Source organism: Odontomachus brunneus, unplaced genomic scaffold, assembly GCF_010583005.1.
Source record: "Odontomachus brunneus isolate Ranch 3 - 2012 unplaced genomic scaffold, Obru_v1 Obru_scaffold_010, whole genome shotgun sequence".
NCBI lineage: Eukaryota > Metazoa > Arthropoda > Insecta > Hymenoptera > Formicidae > Odontomachus > Odontomachus brunneus.
Window position 1 is genome coordinate 1,904,222 of NW_022639460.1, and position 16,884 is coordinate 1,921,105.

Consider the following 16,884-nt stretch of genomic DNA (forward strand, 5'->3'; position numbering starts at 1 on the left):
GAATCCAAGTTTAAACTGCTATTGAAAAATCGCTCCTTAACATGTTCCTCTTCAAGTGTCAACATGACAAAAATAAGAGTAAATAAACATTAGCATCAGAATAGGATAACAGTCTATATACAGTATTTGTACAGTACAATCAAGAAAAAAGATGATTATACGCTTCAAAAATAAATCAAAACGACTTAAAACTTTTTGGGACACTTGGCGATAATTTATTTATTGTGTTATCTCAGTTCTAAGATGGGTACAGGAAAAGATATGTAAACAATGTGTGTACAAGTAATGATACCAAATCCGGGCGATTAGACGCAGAAACACAAGAGCCGTACGCGTCTCGATTTGACTTTGATGTTGCGGCGAATCGTCTTTGTTACGCGACAATGGGCTTCAATTGAAGTGTTCGCATTAATAAAATGCAATTAAATATCGCGCAGCTGTATATTCCGTCGAGCGACGCGGGCGGCACATTCGAACGAAGATAGAACGCGATTGTCGCGATTAATCAGGGTCGTTACGCGGTTCAAAGGTCACGCGAACTCTTCGATCTCCTCGAGCATCCATTGCTCGAAATCGTGCACATCGACGAACTCGTTTGATTGATCATCTGCCGCGTTGTTTGCGTTGTTCGCATTATCGACGTTGTCATCCGCATCGTTGCTCGGCATCAAACGAATCACGAAGTTGTTTCTCCAGTAGCGTCTCCATCGATGACCGTGCACTCTGCAATGCGATATATTCCCGCGATTACACAGTTTTTATGACGAAATATTTCACAGTTGTCGCGAATTAATCACAAATATTATACGACGAAATGCTAGAACGCTATTGTCATACAATAGTATTAAAAGAAAAATCGGAATATTTAAAAAATTTTTAATTTAAAAATCGGGGAATATATATATATATATATATATATTTAGGGAATTTATTATTTAGAGAGAGAGAGAGAGAGAGAGAAGTTGGAAAATTCAAAGAATTTATAATTTAAAGAGAAAGCGAAGCCCAAGAATTTAGAAACATTATAATTAAGAAAAAAGTCAAATGATTGAAGGTATTTACAATAGAAGTTGAAGAATTTAGGATTTAAAGAGAAAGAAAAAAAGAGATATGGGTCATAGTATTTAGAGAATTTATAATTGAGAGATAGGTCAGAGAATTTAAGAAGTAATTTAGAAGTCAGAGAAAATTTAAGATTTAGAGTGAGAAAGAAGGAGGGAGAGAGAGATCGGAGATTTTAGGGAATACATAATTTAGAGAGATCGGAAAATTCAGAGAAATCAAAATTTAACGACCAGATAATTCAATACTTGTAAAAATAAAAATAAAATTTAAGCTCCGCGTACCGAAAATTTGGTTTCCTTGAAGACAATGTCGATAAAATGTGCACGCGAAATGTACATAAAATAATAATTTTGCGGAGAGGTTTATAACGAAACGCGGTTAAACGCGTCGCTTAATCGTTTTTTCAATAAGTACGAGCGATTCGGTGTATGTCGCTCCTTACAGCTCGGCGAACAATTTTACAATTGCGGACTAGCCCGCACTTCGAAGTGCGCGATATCTTAATTAACTCGTTTTCATTTTCATTAACGATCGCGTTTTTGTAGCGAGCGCGGCGCACGAGCGGCGCGCTGGTTTAAACTTTTTTCTCTTCCTCTCCCCTTTTTTCTTGTTTTCTTTTTTTAACGGGCGTACCTGCCTAACATAATTATCCATCGCCAATAAGCTATCAGCGTCAATAAGCAGGTTGGCAGCATAGCGACTGTCATCCACGGTATCTCGTAAAAGCCGTTTCGCAGCAACGTTTTCAAGGCCAAGGTGCACACGTAGCATGAAAACACGGCCACGGGCGTGGTCATCACCAAGTATCCGATGTCGAGTAACATCTCCTCGCGAAGGAGAACGCGTATTAAGCGTAGTAAATTAATAGTAATTAGGAGCCTAATTAGATGAAACGATATTCAAGCCAATACGACATGAAGAGCATGTTGTCTGCGATTTTTAACCTGATTTTAATCTCGTCTCACGTCGTGTGTGTATGCGTGTGAAAATTGTATCTACTTACCGTTGCTTTAACCATAGCAAGTGTGTGAGAAAGAAAACCAGGAATATTTATATTAAAAATACATCAGAAATATTCATGGAGAGAGATTGTTAAGATTTAATTTATATATGTGTATATATTTTTTTTAAATATATTACATATTTAAAAAATGTTGAATAATATCGTAAATAGGAGAACTCGATATTAGGGGATTGCAAATTCGTCAAATTGCATATTTGTCGGATTTTCAGATATTACATATTTAATATTAATATATTAATGCTAATATATTAATATTAATAAAAAAAATATGACTACAAATATATTGATATAAATTATATAAAAATGAATTGTATATAAATATATTGATATTAATACATATTAATAATATTAAAATAATTTAATATTTCTTTTACTTTAATATTATTTTATTAATAAAGTAGGCGGTACCCATTATTTAAAAAATATTTCGAAATAAAATGGAATTAAAAGTTTACAGACAAAGCTTATTCCATTTAATTAATTATATAATAAATTTAGTATTTATAATACATAACTCAAACAACATATTAAGAAAATACTATTTATGTGTCACACAACTCAAACAAAAACTGATAAGAATAAAAGTCACAAATACTTGATTACTCATATCTCTAAAATAGGCAAAACATAACGCATTCAAAGCACCCGTCATTATTATACTTCCATATTTACGTCATTATTATTATATACATCATTATTATTCTTCCATATTTCAGATAATTTTTTTTTATTTAAGCCGTAAATGGCTTATCATATTTTTAAAGTCGATGAAATCATTGACGATTCGACATACTTTTACAAACCCCAGATAAATGTTCATGATTATTACAACGTGAGACAGTTGATGGAAACTTTACGACTGCTTTAATTTCCCTGATAGATTGATGTATGTAAATTTTACAGAAACTTTAAGTATATTAAATCACGAAATTCAGCAACGTTGAGTTCCTTCGGACAAGTCAGATTGCACTCTTATTTTTATCATATAGAATGACAAATTAGAAAAAAAAAAATGTTGAAAATTTGCTCCAAACTATGTCCTGTTAATTGTTACATGAAAATTTGAGTGTAACTTTTCATAAATTTTTTTTTATAGGATATCCATTAGAATTAAACGTTTTAGAGTTACTCAAATATTTCGAAATGAAACAGAATTAAAAATCTACGGGAAAGCTTTTATCTTTTAATTGATTTGAATTTTAATGATATAATAAGTTGAGTACACATAATCTAAACAGCACACTAAGAAAATACTATTTATCTGATCGATGATAAGAGGGACTCAGTGTTGCTGAATTTCCTGATTTAATGAACTTGAAATTGCTATCAAGTTCACGCACATCAGTCGATCGGGCAACATCTGATATTTCCGCGCGGTCAGAATCTTAAAAGATCTCGGTTTTCCTTCCTTGTCTTGTATATCAATGAAGACCGTGTTGTGTTCAAGTGGACTCTGCGGATTAGACACGCTCGAGCACGCGAAAAACGAAGGCGTGAAGAGACGCGTTGCGTTAACGACCTGTCTCACCTGTCGGGTGGCTATCACGGCGTGGAACCATATCACGACGCTGCGAAAGAGGCCATAACGCGGCACCCTCTTGGTCGCGTACTTGTAGCCGCAGAGTTCGCATCTTGCGCGACCGGACTCGTTCAGCCATCTCTCGAGACACTCGACGTGCACCAAAGCCACCGTGCCTCGGCACCTGTCACGTCGTTAACAGGATATGTACGGTATTAAGGAAGGATGACGCGAACGCCCTCAGATAGCAAACCGTGTAAAATTCACTTATTCGGATTCTTTCGATTCTTTCACCCGATAATTATGCTAATTGCTATTATTATTATTAATTAGGTGCAGGCCAAGTCACGTAACGCAGAGTGAGATGCTTCTGAAGTGTCTCTGTTTCTTATATTAATAATAATATGTATAAAGAGTAAATTGTGTGATTGAAAGAGTTGGCTGAATATTAGAAAATAATTAAGCTGAATATTACCTAGGCTGAATATTAGAAAATAATTTAAGCATCTACACAATTAAGTGTTTGCACAAACTGCATACATTTCTGCCAGAGTTTTAATGTTTGATAAGATCCGCGTGAGAATCTCGAAAACTAGCAGAGTGCAGCTCACTGTGGACGCTTTATCCTATTATTATTATTAATTTCGAGACGTCAGGTTGAAATTTGGATCGAGCATTCTAGAATCCGACAGCACTTGGTGCGGTATGTGAGTGAGTTCCTTTACAGTCGTCGCTGCTAACGACAGGCTGAAAGTAACGCAACTTATCTAGCTTTAACGCGCAATCTCTGTGCGATTCGCGGCAACCCGACGATTTACACGTCGACTATGATGTCCGTCGCCTCACGGCAACATTCCGACGATGCGCCTCGCGTTTTCTCTTCCTCCTCCTCGTACGCGATTCTTTTCGCGAAGAAACACGCGGAAAAGCACCTTGGGCGCGCGAAATCAGATGATACCGGTGGAACACACGCGATCTACCCTCGTTACATTTTACTCCCTCGAGCGTGGCTCATTTGCACTCCGTTATGTTGCGGAAATCCTCGAGAAAATCGACGATCTCCTCAATCGGAAATCGCAATTGCACAGAATTAACTCACGTACACACGGCGTCTTGGATGTCCGAACATTTACTTGATCGAGACATTTTCAGCCTTCCATATAATACTTGATACTAAAAATCGTATGAGTAACTTTAATGACAGAGTTATATATAACAATTCTAATCTTATTTGTACACGTATGAAGACGACGAAAATCTCTCGATCTAAGAAATATTTAGGCATCCATGCACTGAAAGAAATTACTCGATAAAAAATTAACAAATGGATATTTCCGATCAAAATACCGATAAATTTTTTTATCCGATCAAGAAACATCGGTTCATAATTTTTTGATCGGTTTATATGATAAAATGCCATTTTAATAAAAAATATCCGATAAAATTTAATTGGATATAAAAATTGATCGGAATTTAATCGAAAATATTCGTTTGTTAATTTTGATCGGATAATTTCTCTCAGTATGATCTCGTGTGTTACACGTTTGCACGCGTTAGATGACACGAGATTTCACATCCATTGGCTGCGTTCAGCTGAAAAAGCAGCTTACAAGTAAATCTACCTAAAAAGTGCACTCCGATTTCTTTCTAATTTGACATAAATATAGAAATACAAAAAATATTTAGGTCATATTTTTTCATTTTGGCCCACTTTGAGTTTCACAGGCAGTTTATAGCTTTTTACTGTTCTGTTCACTTCTATCATCAACAAGTGCAACAAATGCATAAGAAATAAAATTGAATACAAGATATAGACGTTCTTAGTTTGCAGATTATGAATATGAAATCAAATGTGTAAAATTATTTGTATATATAATAAAATGTTTAAACAAAACATGTAAAAAGTTGAAAAGAAATTATTTATACAAATATTTTCTCGGTTTGGCCGAGATTCGAACCATTTTTGACTAATTTAGCACAGATTTGAAATATTTTGGTTGGAATCTCAGTTAAAGAAATTTAGAATGGTTCGTGTTTCAGCTATGTCGATTTTGTTAAAATTTTTATTAAAATTGTCAGATTTCAGTTTGGCCGAGATTTTAATCATTTTTTAGTAATTTAGCACAGATTTAAAATATTTCGGTTGGAATCTTGGCTAAAGAAATTTAGAATGATTCGTGTCTCAGCTGTGCCGATTTTGTTAAAATTATTTAATTATATCTTGTATTCAGTTTCATTTCTTATGCATTTTTTGTGCTTGTTCTTTGACGCATGATGCATTTTGCGTCAAAACAGTTTCCTCTGCAGAACGCAGCCGTTATGTTGGAACAACATAAACTGCTCGTGTCGTTTAGCAAAAAAGCCTACGACGGTTGCAAAACTGCTGGTAGCACAGCGCGAAGCGCTTACTAAATTATTTTCTGATGAACGCAACTTTGTTCCACGATTAATGCTTAGTTTTTCGTGATGAATCGACGGCTTACTTGCATGCGGAAATCAGAGAACCAAGGTAGACGAGATTCGACGGTGTCGACGCTCGTTCGCTCGAATTTCGCGAATCCAGCGTGAACGAATGATTCTCCGTGATCAATCCGTAGTTACCCATGTGACAGATTCGACAAATGTCGCCAGAAGAAACACATTCATCTGAAATTATTTTATTGATTTAATCTTATATTTTGCAATATTTCATGAGTAATTTTAGGATACACTTGTCTGTTTCTTTCTTTATGTGAAGAAGATAGGAGCACTTTGTCATACCGTTATCTCGCGCTTTTGTGTCATCGGGGTATGTGTTCAAATCAATTCTGTTCAAATCTAGGTTCAAATCCAGATAAGTCGCCTTACTCAATATTTGACTCGTTTTGAGTTCTACCTCGGTTCCGTCATCGTCGAGGGAACTTTCCGATCTCGTCCAGACGACCGATTTATCTCGCGCATCCTCTGCTGACAAAAGCGTTATTCCAAATATAACGTTGGAAACGTAATAACCTCGTAAAATGTCAGATATTAATCCCCGCGACGACACGAGGGAAGTGACGCTAACCTACGTCGTTCGTACGTCCGCTGCCATTCTTTCCGCTGCGCTCCGCGTTCTCTACGTGTGACATCAAAGGCGCTTTGAACGCATCGCGTGTTCTGTACGCTTTTCCAGATAAAATCGACAATTTTCTCTTGGGACTCGTCAGCGCGTTTCGCCGCGGCCGGCGAGTACGCTTTCTTCGTATCTGTCAAGCCAATCGATCCGCCCTTGAACAATCGAATCGATCATTTCAGTCAATTACTTTCAGTCCTTACACGCCGATCGAGTAATACTTTTCACAGATCCCCGCTATCCAAGTAATTGTTCTGTTAATATTGCTAGAAAGTTACGTTAACTAATAGTTAATACAACACGGGAAAGCTCTATAAATCTGTGCTAAAATATTTATAAATATGATTTACGATACACACACAACTTTGACATTATAGCAAGAGAATATAAATAAAACTGACATAAACCTATAAATTTAAAAATCTATAAAGAAATAATCGTTCTTCGCGCTTTGACGTATTAATACTTTTGACTGGGGTTATCCGCGTGTCAGACACACTGAGAAAAAAAATCTAAAAATTAACAAATATTTATTAAGTGGGTACGATTAACATATTTACTTAAATAAAAATTCTCTTCACTTAAACCAAGTATTGTTTACTCGGTTTAAATAAATTTTATTTATTTAAGTAAATTTAAGTAAGATTATTTTATTATTATTTATTATTTCTTATAATTTTTTATTATTTCTCATCTTTACACCTTATTTTATACATAACATTTTATTCCTAAAAAGCTTTTTTATTTCTTTTATCTCAATTGTTTCTTATCTTTACATTTTATTTAATTCACTTCGTTGTTATTTCATTTTATTTTTAACATTTTATTATTCGTTATAATTTTATTATTTCTTTTATCTCAAATTTATTATTTCTCATTTTTATATCTTATTTTATATTGCTTTTTCATTCTATTTTATTTTTATAATTTTTTAATTTTATTTATTTAATTTTTATTTATTTATTTTATTTTATTTATTTTATTTTTTAATTTTATGTATTTATTACATAGTATTTATTACATATTATGTATTTATTACATATATATTTTATTATTATCTCATTTATTACTTCATTGTTAAATCTCATTTTATATTTCATTTTCATTTAATTTTATCCTTATGCCTTTTATTATGCTTTAATTTCAATTCTTTAATTCTCGATTATTTTCACAGCAACGTGTTAGTCATTACATATAATTCACCTATGAGACAACCGGAGAAAATTGCGAACGAACGTAAGCTATTACGATTGAAGCACGCGAAAGATGCGGCGACGCGATGAAGTTTCGATGTTCTCGGGATTGCTACGAAATTTCATGGTGAACGGCTCCATTGAAAGCGACCGTGCGGGTAACTACCCCGTAGAGAGACGGGCCCTGCCATTCTTATCAACTATTCTTATCGTCTCGAGCATTTCAAAGCAGCTTATCTTGGCGCACGCCACTCACACGAGATTAAATGTTCTCGGACACAACGCGCGTCCCTGTCTCTCTCTTCTCTCTGTTTCTTCCATCCTCTCTTTCTTCTCTCCCTCTCTCCTTCCCTCTCTCTTTTTCTCGGTAATAATGATTTTTCTCATTTTTTTTTCCTTTTCTTTGTAACCGATGTCCGGGCAATATTTCAACACGGATCGTTTACAACTTCGTGTCTAGTAAGAAAATCCCGAGAGCAATCAAAGACGCATACAACGATGTAGCGAATCGACGTGATTTCTTCGCGATAAGATCTCACAGCACGGCACAGCAGGCGGAGGCGGTGACCGATTTATATTACCTTCGCTCTCTATACTGCATTAAACGCCTTGGCATAGGAGATTAGACTACTAATTGCAAATCAGTCGATACGCGCAACGTCAGGCGTTGAGATTGCGGTTTCATTCCGTCGCGAGCTAAAATTCCAAGCTGCTCTTGATGAACAACCGGGAAGTTACGGTATCGTGACGCGCCATCAGCCATTACCTTCGGAACTGGGTTCTAATTGGTATACACGAATCGAGCGATTAAATTGAAATTAGATGAGATCAAAGTCTACTTAGTTTCCCGCGAAGCGCTCTCGTTTATCTTCGACCGCGGACGCGACTCACGACAGGTGTATGAAAGGCGAGTTGTTCTGGAAATGCTAGATTTAACTTCCGGGTTGGTGCCACAGTTTTTGTGGATTCATGTTTGCGACACTTCGTGAACGTTTCAGTTCACTTCACCTCAGTTTTGGAAATATTTCATATAAAATATTACATCCCGTCGCCCGATTATTTTCACTCTTAACAATAACAGTTCAATTTATATTAGGACACTTAAAAAGTTGAGCAGTAATACAATTCAATGTATATTAGGAAATTAATCATTCAAGTTCTTTTAACCGAAAAACATATATGTTAATGTAAACATATAAAGTGAACGCGTTATAACTTATTTTTCATATTATATTGACGTAGGATATTAATTATTTCGATTTAATGTAGGGTATTAATTACTTTGATTCAACGTAGGATATTCATTATTTTGATTACTTTGATTCTTATTCGTAATAGAAACGTAATAGAAATTTGTTCTTAATAAATTTGGTTATCCTACATGTCAAAGTTTACAATTATTTGAAGATTCACTTTTTACTTCTTGTTAATAAAGTTAAAGTGACTTTAAGAAATGTTATTTTCTTAATAATTGTGTTAAAAGAACCCAAAATAATATTCCATTTCCAAGTAACGTACAAAAAAACTAAGAGAAAGAGAGTTATTAATATAACACATTGAAATAATAACATATCGATATGTTAATTTTATATTGAAATAACAGTCAACAATGGATAACACATGAAAATTTTAACATTTGTACGCAAGATTTCTTGTACAATCCTAAAATGAAAGAGCATCTATATAACCTTTCTTCGTCTCCTAATTAAATTCCACTAATTAGAATTCGTGCCCATCTTTTTCTGAATGGGGGACCAAAGAGAAAGAGAGAGAGAGAGAGAGAGAGGCCGCGGCGGAAACGGCGTATATCCGCGGGAAACCCGGTCGATCGAGCGTCTCGACGACACGTTCGCCGCGAAACCGATACTCCGTGTTTTTGGCACGCGACACGTTCCTCGTGGGCGGAGATTTCGACGCCGCGCTGCTCGGCACGCTCATTTGCGTGTATACCTCCACTACGGCTGTCCGCCCGCCGTGTCCGAGAGTGGACCACCGGATTATTCTTTTAATGCTTCCGTGGTCTCGCACGGGATATTTCGGAATCGGTTTCCGGCACCGCGAAATATATAAATCCGGCCGGTGGGTTATACGAGACACACGGGGTTTATTATTAGCGGGCGAGACGGCCGCGCTTACGGAACCCGCGTTTACGGATATCCGTTGACCCGACGAGATCTCTTTCGCCTCCACCTGCCAAACGCCCGCTGAAAAATCTTCCCGCCGGCAGGAAAAAGCGTCCTCTCGCTCTTCCCGCTTTGCGCGCGTCGGAACGCAGCGTTTAATTTGTGTATATTTTAAATAACACCCTCCTCAAGAGTAATTTCAACATTCTAACATATACAGAGGAAATATTGTGATAAAAATTACGTTAGAACCCGCGTAAAAAATATCTTGGGGTCTAATTAAGGTCTAGTCCAATTCTCCAAGATAATTATAGGTTAATTATAGGTTATAAACTAATTATAGGTTCTGATTAAGAAGTGTAATATTTCAAACGTATGATTGAAGATGGGGAAACCCCATGTTTTCCCAATATTTCTTCTAATCTTTATTTTACATTAGAATTTAATAAAACATTGCAAATAATTTCACCACACAGTTAAAAATACTCAGAGTTAAAAAAATATATATTTTTTTTATTCTATTGAATACAATAATTAATATAAAAATGATTCCCCATTTTGTACCATAAACGTATATCAACGTTATCGAAAAAAGTTTTTATAGTATTTTGAGTCTAGACAGAGAACCTATGTTCGGAGGAAGAATGAGATTTCTAGTTGATATTGTAGTGGGATAATCAATTTTAGAACAAATTTGAGCGTTCTAATTAGAGATTAACATCTCGATCATTATTACGATTTATGCAAAACAGTATTGCATTTTTTTGTTCATCTTCAGTCTTCACGAGAGATTGGTCAAGATGAAGTCGAGTTGGGATATCGAGCTTTTATATATTTTTACAGTTTTTTGTGAAACTGTAATATTCTGAAATGATAGTTACAATAATTTGCAGTATAAACAAAAGATCAAACATACATGTTAAACAAATATATAGTAATTTCGATTATCATTTCTATATTCTATACATCCAGGAGTAACATCCATGTAAACAGTTTATGTGGAAAAATTTCAGGGAGAATGTGTCTGACACTTGGCGCCTGGACATCTGAAAGAAAATAATGATGAATTATGTCTCGTGGTTATATGCTCGGTTATTACTCAGATTGAAGTCCAGAGAATGAAGTTCACGCGATAATAACATGAACGTGATAATAAGCGTGATCACTCTGTTATCGTACCTAAATTACTCGAATCTTTGTGTGTATCTCCAATTATTACTTATCGTGATTAGACACGTTAGTTTCTGCTGGGCTGGGCACTGAACAGCCGTTGACCGCGCAGCTGCTAAACGTGCGTAATGGATAATAGCATAGCGCGATGGATGTTTGTTAAGGTAAAAGTACCAATGCTCAACATATATACACATTCTATATTCTAAATATACTAAATATACTAAATACTAAATTAATATTAAAAAAATTAAATTAATAAAATTATTTTATTTCATTTTTTATTTTTTATTTTATTTTTTATTTTAATTTATTTTATTTTCTTTTTATTTTATTTATTTTTTTTTTATTTAATTTAATTAATACTTTCTCCATGCAAAGATAGCAGGAGATAGTAGATCAAAAAAGTTTATCGGTCAAGTTGAAAAGCCTCTTAACTTACAAAATTCCAATTTTACAGAAAAGTCAAAAAATTAATAATTTTCGTGTAACTAAAAATTTTAATTTTAGTTAAAAAGTTTGTTTTTCGAGTCTCTTTAATTTTCTGTGAAAAGTTTATATTTAAAACTTTTCCAACGATGCAGAATTTGCAGACAAGTCAGACGAAATGAGTATCTAAGGCTCGTATTAATAGTCGTTACTTGAAACTTGTCCTACGTGAAATACTCAAATCTGAATTTAGAGTTAGATGAGAGTTTTTTATTTGAATTATATAATACATGTGACATTATATTTGCAATCGCGATTTAGCTGAGAAATTCAGATCTGACTCGAAATTAAAGTCTGAGTGTCTTACCTGAAGCAAATTTCAATTAATACGGACTTTAATTTCGGAAAAGTTGGAATTGGGAAGTTTCCTAATTTGACCGGCGATCATACATTGCTTGCTAAAATTATAGTGATCTAAAAATATAATCGTCTCATGTTACCTGAAAAATCCAAGATTGCTTATTGCACATAACCTAATAGTAAAAACTGAGATTAAAGTTTAAGCTCTGTTCTGGCAATGTGTTTAGTGCACTTAAACAAAGTTTGAACTTGAATCTAAGTTACTATTTAGTTAAACTATTTAACAAGCGCATCGCTATACTAAGAAAAAAAATATCTAAAAAATAAAAATTATTCAGTGGGTGCTAATAACACATATTTACTTAAATAGAATAAACAGTTGCTTTTATGAAAAGATAAGGTCTCAAGAAAATGTATATTTTCTTATTTGAAAAATACCTAATATTAATATAAATAAATATGTTATTAGTACTATTTCCCTCCTCCAAATAAATATTTCTTATTTCTTAAATATTTTTGCTCCCAGTATAAGTTTGTTCTTTTTAGCTGAATTAGAGCTTTGCCGTTAAAAAGTGAAACAAGCATATAACCTAAAGCAAAGTCCCTGTGCAACTGAAAAGACTAGGCCTATTGTATATGCGTTAGCGTGACGTAACAGATAATGAATTAATGGGATTCACAATGCCAAGAAGAACGAACAAATTACTATTTAACAAAGACAAACTTTGTTTCCGTACAAGTTTTAGAAGAAAGCCGCTAAACAATAGCATCTCGTCCTAAGAAATGTTCCAGTGAGAAGCCACTGTGATGGCACGTAATATCTAAAGGGTTAAAAAGGGTCACAGGAATCGGGATACCATCGCGTGAGTACGCGGGACGATCAATGAATCGTGCGGACGAGTCGATCAAAATTGGAGTTGTCCCCGAGGAAGTCGAAAGCATCGGTGACGAGACAGCGGTCGGCAGGTGCCAAGAGCCACCACCACCCCGTTTATTTCGCCGTTGCTCCCGTTTACTCCTCTCCCCGCCTACGTCTCCGTCCCGCGGGTCTCTCTCTCTCTCTCTCTTTCTCTGACTCTGTCTCTCTCTCCCTCTCTTATAAGCAGAGGAAACGTCAAGAGTCGGTAGAGCCGCTTCCATGGCTGCTATTTCTGCCAGGTGGCCGGTGCCCGAGCTCTTAACCGGCCGACCAACCGACCGACCGACCGTCCGTCTGTCCGTTCGCCATTTTCCCACTCGACGTTTTTGGTTCAAGATTAATTAAACGCGTCTGGAAATAGTTACGGTCGTCGGAACGGCGCGAGGGTTGCCGAAGGGAGTGCGGAAGCAAAGGGGACGGGCCGCGAGGGGTCCACCGGGCTACGGTGGACGACTCCACGCACGGTTGGACATCCGCAGCGCGCGATGTTAATCTTCGCGCGCACCTCTCCTGCCAGGAGCAATGAGAGCAAATAGCGCACTTAGGTCGCGATCGGGACCTCGCGAGGAATCCCCTCGATGAGCCTTTGCATTCGTGATCATTAGATACATCGAGAAAAAATATCTAAAATAAATAAATAATCTAAAATATAAAAATATCTCTAATATATCTCTAATATATAAAATATCTAAAATTTGATAAAAGTATCTCTAAAAGATAAAAGATATTTATTTAAATTATTTAATATTAAGTATTCATTAATTTATGTATTTATTTAAATAAAAATTCTTTTCTTAAAATAGAATAAAAAATCACTTTCATTTAATATTAAATATTCATTAAATTATTTACATATTTACTTAAATAAAAAAATTTTTTTTAATAGAATAAATAATCGCGTTTATGAAAAGCCAAAATTTTAAAGATGTACATTCTTTTATGTGAAAAATTTATTTTATATCAGTACAAAAAAAATATAATTAGCACTCACCGAATATTTATTTCTTAGATACTTTTTCTCTAGACTTTTCCTTGTTATGATTGTCGCTCTTTTACGAACACTTTAATATAATGTACAAGAAGATACGTAAAACGATTAATAATGTTTGAATGAATGTCAAAAGTAGCAGATAAAAAGAGGGGATAGAATTTTCTCTAAAAGAAATAAAACTACAAATATAGGGCGAAATGATATTTATTTTCAAAATTATATCTGGCAAGAAGAATCACATTGCAGGTCTAACTTCCATATATTTGTAATAAATTCTACGAGCAGATACACTATGTGTGAGAAACAATATTTGAGAGTTTATTTGTGGGATATAAAGTTAATTTCTATGAAATAAATTTTTTTATGAAGCTTTTTATTTCTGTGAAATAAACTTTATATCCCACAAATAAATTCCCCGGTATTTTTTCTCAGTGTTCAAGATTAGTTAACCTTTAGTATATCGGAACGTCTCGACCATTTCTTGTGGTTATCTTTGAATATTTCATCGTATTCTTATTATTATTTATCTTATTTTGTACACGTCGACTTGATATTAAAGAGATATCGATTATTATGGGGCAACTTGCTTGGTTCGATGCGACGTCTCTGTGTTGCCCGTCGCGGATCTCAGGGTCGCGACAGCGGCTTGAGCGCAGGCGGCAAGTGTCGCAGAATGAAAGTGACCAGGCTTCAGTAGACGAGCCGAGGATGGACCAAGGCTGGGACGCTGGGTCACGTTCAAGCTGAATGGACCTGGAGGCTCATTCATAATCGATATACTTGCGTGATTCCAACCTGGCCGCCGGTGCCAACGAGAATCCATTGAGTCGCGAGATTCCAGCGTGACCGGAGACCTTCACCTCGTGTGCGAGTATTGGTTTGTTTACGGTGAGCTCCGTACAATCGTTATATTATTCGAGATATTCGCGATTCTGATGCAAGCAGGACCTTCGTGTAATCCTCAATTAGTCGTATGATCCTCTTCTCCTCCGCTTCTCTATTTTCCAGGAGATAATCGTCTCTGATTCTTGTCTAAAATGCTTACATTACGGAGTATTGTTTTCTTCGACAAAAGACTGTCGTCTTCTTCTCGCTTAGGTCTTCATCACTTACTTATTGAACGTGAGAATATTTACAAGTAAATTGACCATTCGTTGGCACACGTATTTTTTGCTGCTTAGTTTGGCACATTAAGGTCTGTGGGGCCTACGAATTTTTCTGAGTGAATGCCTTCACTTAAACCTATAAATGGTTTGTCCACACTCAAACGAAAAGATATAGTAATTACAACCATATAGGTGATAAAATTGTATAAATTGTATGTAGTTTAACCGTATATTTTACAATTTTACACAAAATTCCTATAATTGTAACTTATATAGTATACCACCACTGCTTTTCTCTGAGTGTACAGATATCATACACTGAGAGAAAAAATATCTAAGAGAAAGCAAATATTTATTTAATAGGTACTAACAACACATTTACTTATATTAATACAAAATATTTTTCAATTAGAAAAATACACATTTTATCAAAGCCTTAAGAAAACTTTACTTTTTCATCAAAACAACTGTTTTTCTATTTAAATAAGAGAATTTAGAAAAAGAATTCTATATGCGCAATAATTCAAGATTCAACAACTATAGAGTCTTAACTTTTCGCTTGTACAAATTTGAGCGACAATCTTGACCTGTAAATGTTAAACTAGAGTTAAAATCGATGAACTATGATATGGAAAAAAAAAAATAGAACTTCCGTCACAAAATAGAAGAGTTTTGTGGTAAAAGGTTGCGCGCGTTTTCCCTCGGGTCTTCCAGTTCGAAGGCTATCGAGGTCGAGCTGTGAACATCCACGTTCGCGAATGCAGAACCGAGATCGTTTTTGCCATCGCACGTGTGCCGAAGGGAGAGCTGTTAGGGCCCACAAAACAGCTAAAGATAGCAGCTAGGGGTCACTTCGTGGTTTCTCTCTCGCTTTTCTCGTCTCTCTGTCTCTTTCTCTCTCTCTCTCTCTCCCCCTCCTCCTCTTCCTTCTTCTCCACTGACCTTCTTCGTTTTCTCGCTTCGTCTTTCTTACGGGATCGCAATTTATAGAAGCACTCGGCACCTGTCACCTTTCCGCCGAGGACGAGTGCGTATTCTGCTTCCACCGGTCGAGACACCGGCCCCAGGAATAGCTGACGGACCCCGTCATGCCCGAGGGAGAAGAAAGAAAGACATAGCATTAACGAGACGAAGGAAGGCAAAGAGAAAATACTTACTCCGAGACATTTTACCACTTTGCTCGCGGCTCCAAAACAACGCGAGTTCGAAGCGACGGAATCCTCCAGTGGAACTGGAAGATGCTCGCCTTCTTCTTCCAACAAATTACGTTATTTCGAAGAGGTGAAGAAAATCATATAGCTAAGAGCTAAGTACAGATACAGAAAGTCATATAGCTAAGAGCTAGATACAGGGATCTTCTATTATAAATTGCACAAAAACTTAAAAAGTAGAAGATGATCTCGTTAAATTGACATCGCTTATCGCCAGAAGATAACTCTAGATTTCTCTGAAGTTTACATAAGAGAATGAACAGGCTTCTTTAGCAAAGGTTTTGAAAATGTACATATGACATTTTTTTGGGGTGTGGAGAGCTCATCTTCAAAATTCGTGCATATTTCTAACAAGTAAACCTACCCAAAAGATACACTCCGATTTCCTTCTAATTTGCCACAAATGTAGAAGTACAAAAAATATTTAGGTCATATTTTTTTATTTTGGCCGTAATGTATGCTACAATTTCAGTATCTTACAAGAAACATTGTAAATAGCAATTTTTAACGTAATTTTCTTTTATTACAATATCTTCGCCGTGTGTATATTCAAGTTTCAAAATTTACGAATTCTCTCTTTTTCTCTTCCCTCTCTCTGTCTTTCTTTCCTCCTCTCTATTTCAATTGTGGATTCTCTCTCTCTCTCTCTCTCTCTCTCTCTCTCTCTCTCTCTCTCTCTC

At 35.5% G+C, this 16,884-nt stretch overlaps 2 protein-coding genes across 3 annotated transcripts in view; one reads left to right on the forward strand and one right to left on the reverse strand.

The window, feature by feature from the left end:
• The window catches only part of LOC116840589, a 105,589-nt gene that overhangs the window by 1,363 nt on the left and 87,342 nt on the right, over nucleotides 1-16,884 (forward strand). The window lies entirely within an intron of this gene.
• Nucleotides 204-7,010, reverse strand: LOC116840585 (E3 ubiquitin-protein ligase MARCH2-like). 2 transcript variants are annotated; one of them, XM_032807462.1, is made up of 6 exons: nucleotides 6,655-7,010; nucleotides 6,369-6,554; nucleotides 6,092-6,254; nucleotides 3,618-3,792; nucleotides 1,699-1,889; nucleotides 204-723 (listed from the first exon to the last, which is right to left on the reverse strand). In XM_032807462.1, the coding sequence occupies exons 1-6, from the start codon at nucleotides 6,716-6,718 to the stop codon at nucleotides 531-533; spliced, it is 972 nt and encodes a 323-aa protein (XP_032663353.1). In that variant the 5' UTR covers nucleotides 6,719-7,010; the 3' UTR covers nucleotides 204-530. The 2 variants fall into 2 exon arrangements, with proteins under 2 accessions (XP_032663353.1, XP_032663354.1); XM_032807463.1 differs by having other exon boundaries at nucleotides 6,369-6,551; nucleotides 6,655-7,009.

What these genes read in the sequence shown, in the direction of transcription:
- LOC116840585 (XM_032807462.1), bottom strand. Translation starts at nt 6,718, where the DNA reads ATGTCACACGTAGAGAACGCGGAGCGCAGCGGAAAGAATGGCAGCGGA. An exon ending in TCTCTGATTTCCGCATGCAA is followed by an intron (nt 3,793 to 6,091) that starts GTAAGCCGTCGA and finishes ACGACGTGACAG; the next exon opens with GTGCCGAGGCACGGTGGCTT. An exon ending in CCGTGATAGCCACCCGACAG is followed by an intron (nt 1,890 to 3,617) that starts GTGAGACAGGTC and finishes CTTCGCGAGGAG; the next exon opens with ATGTTACTCGACATCGGATA.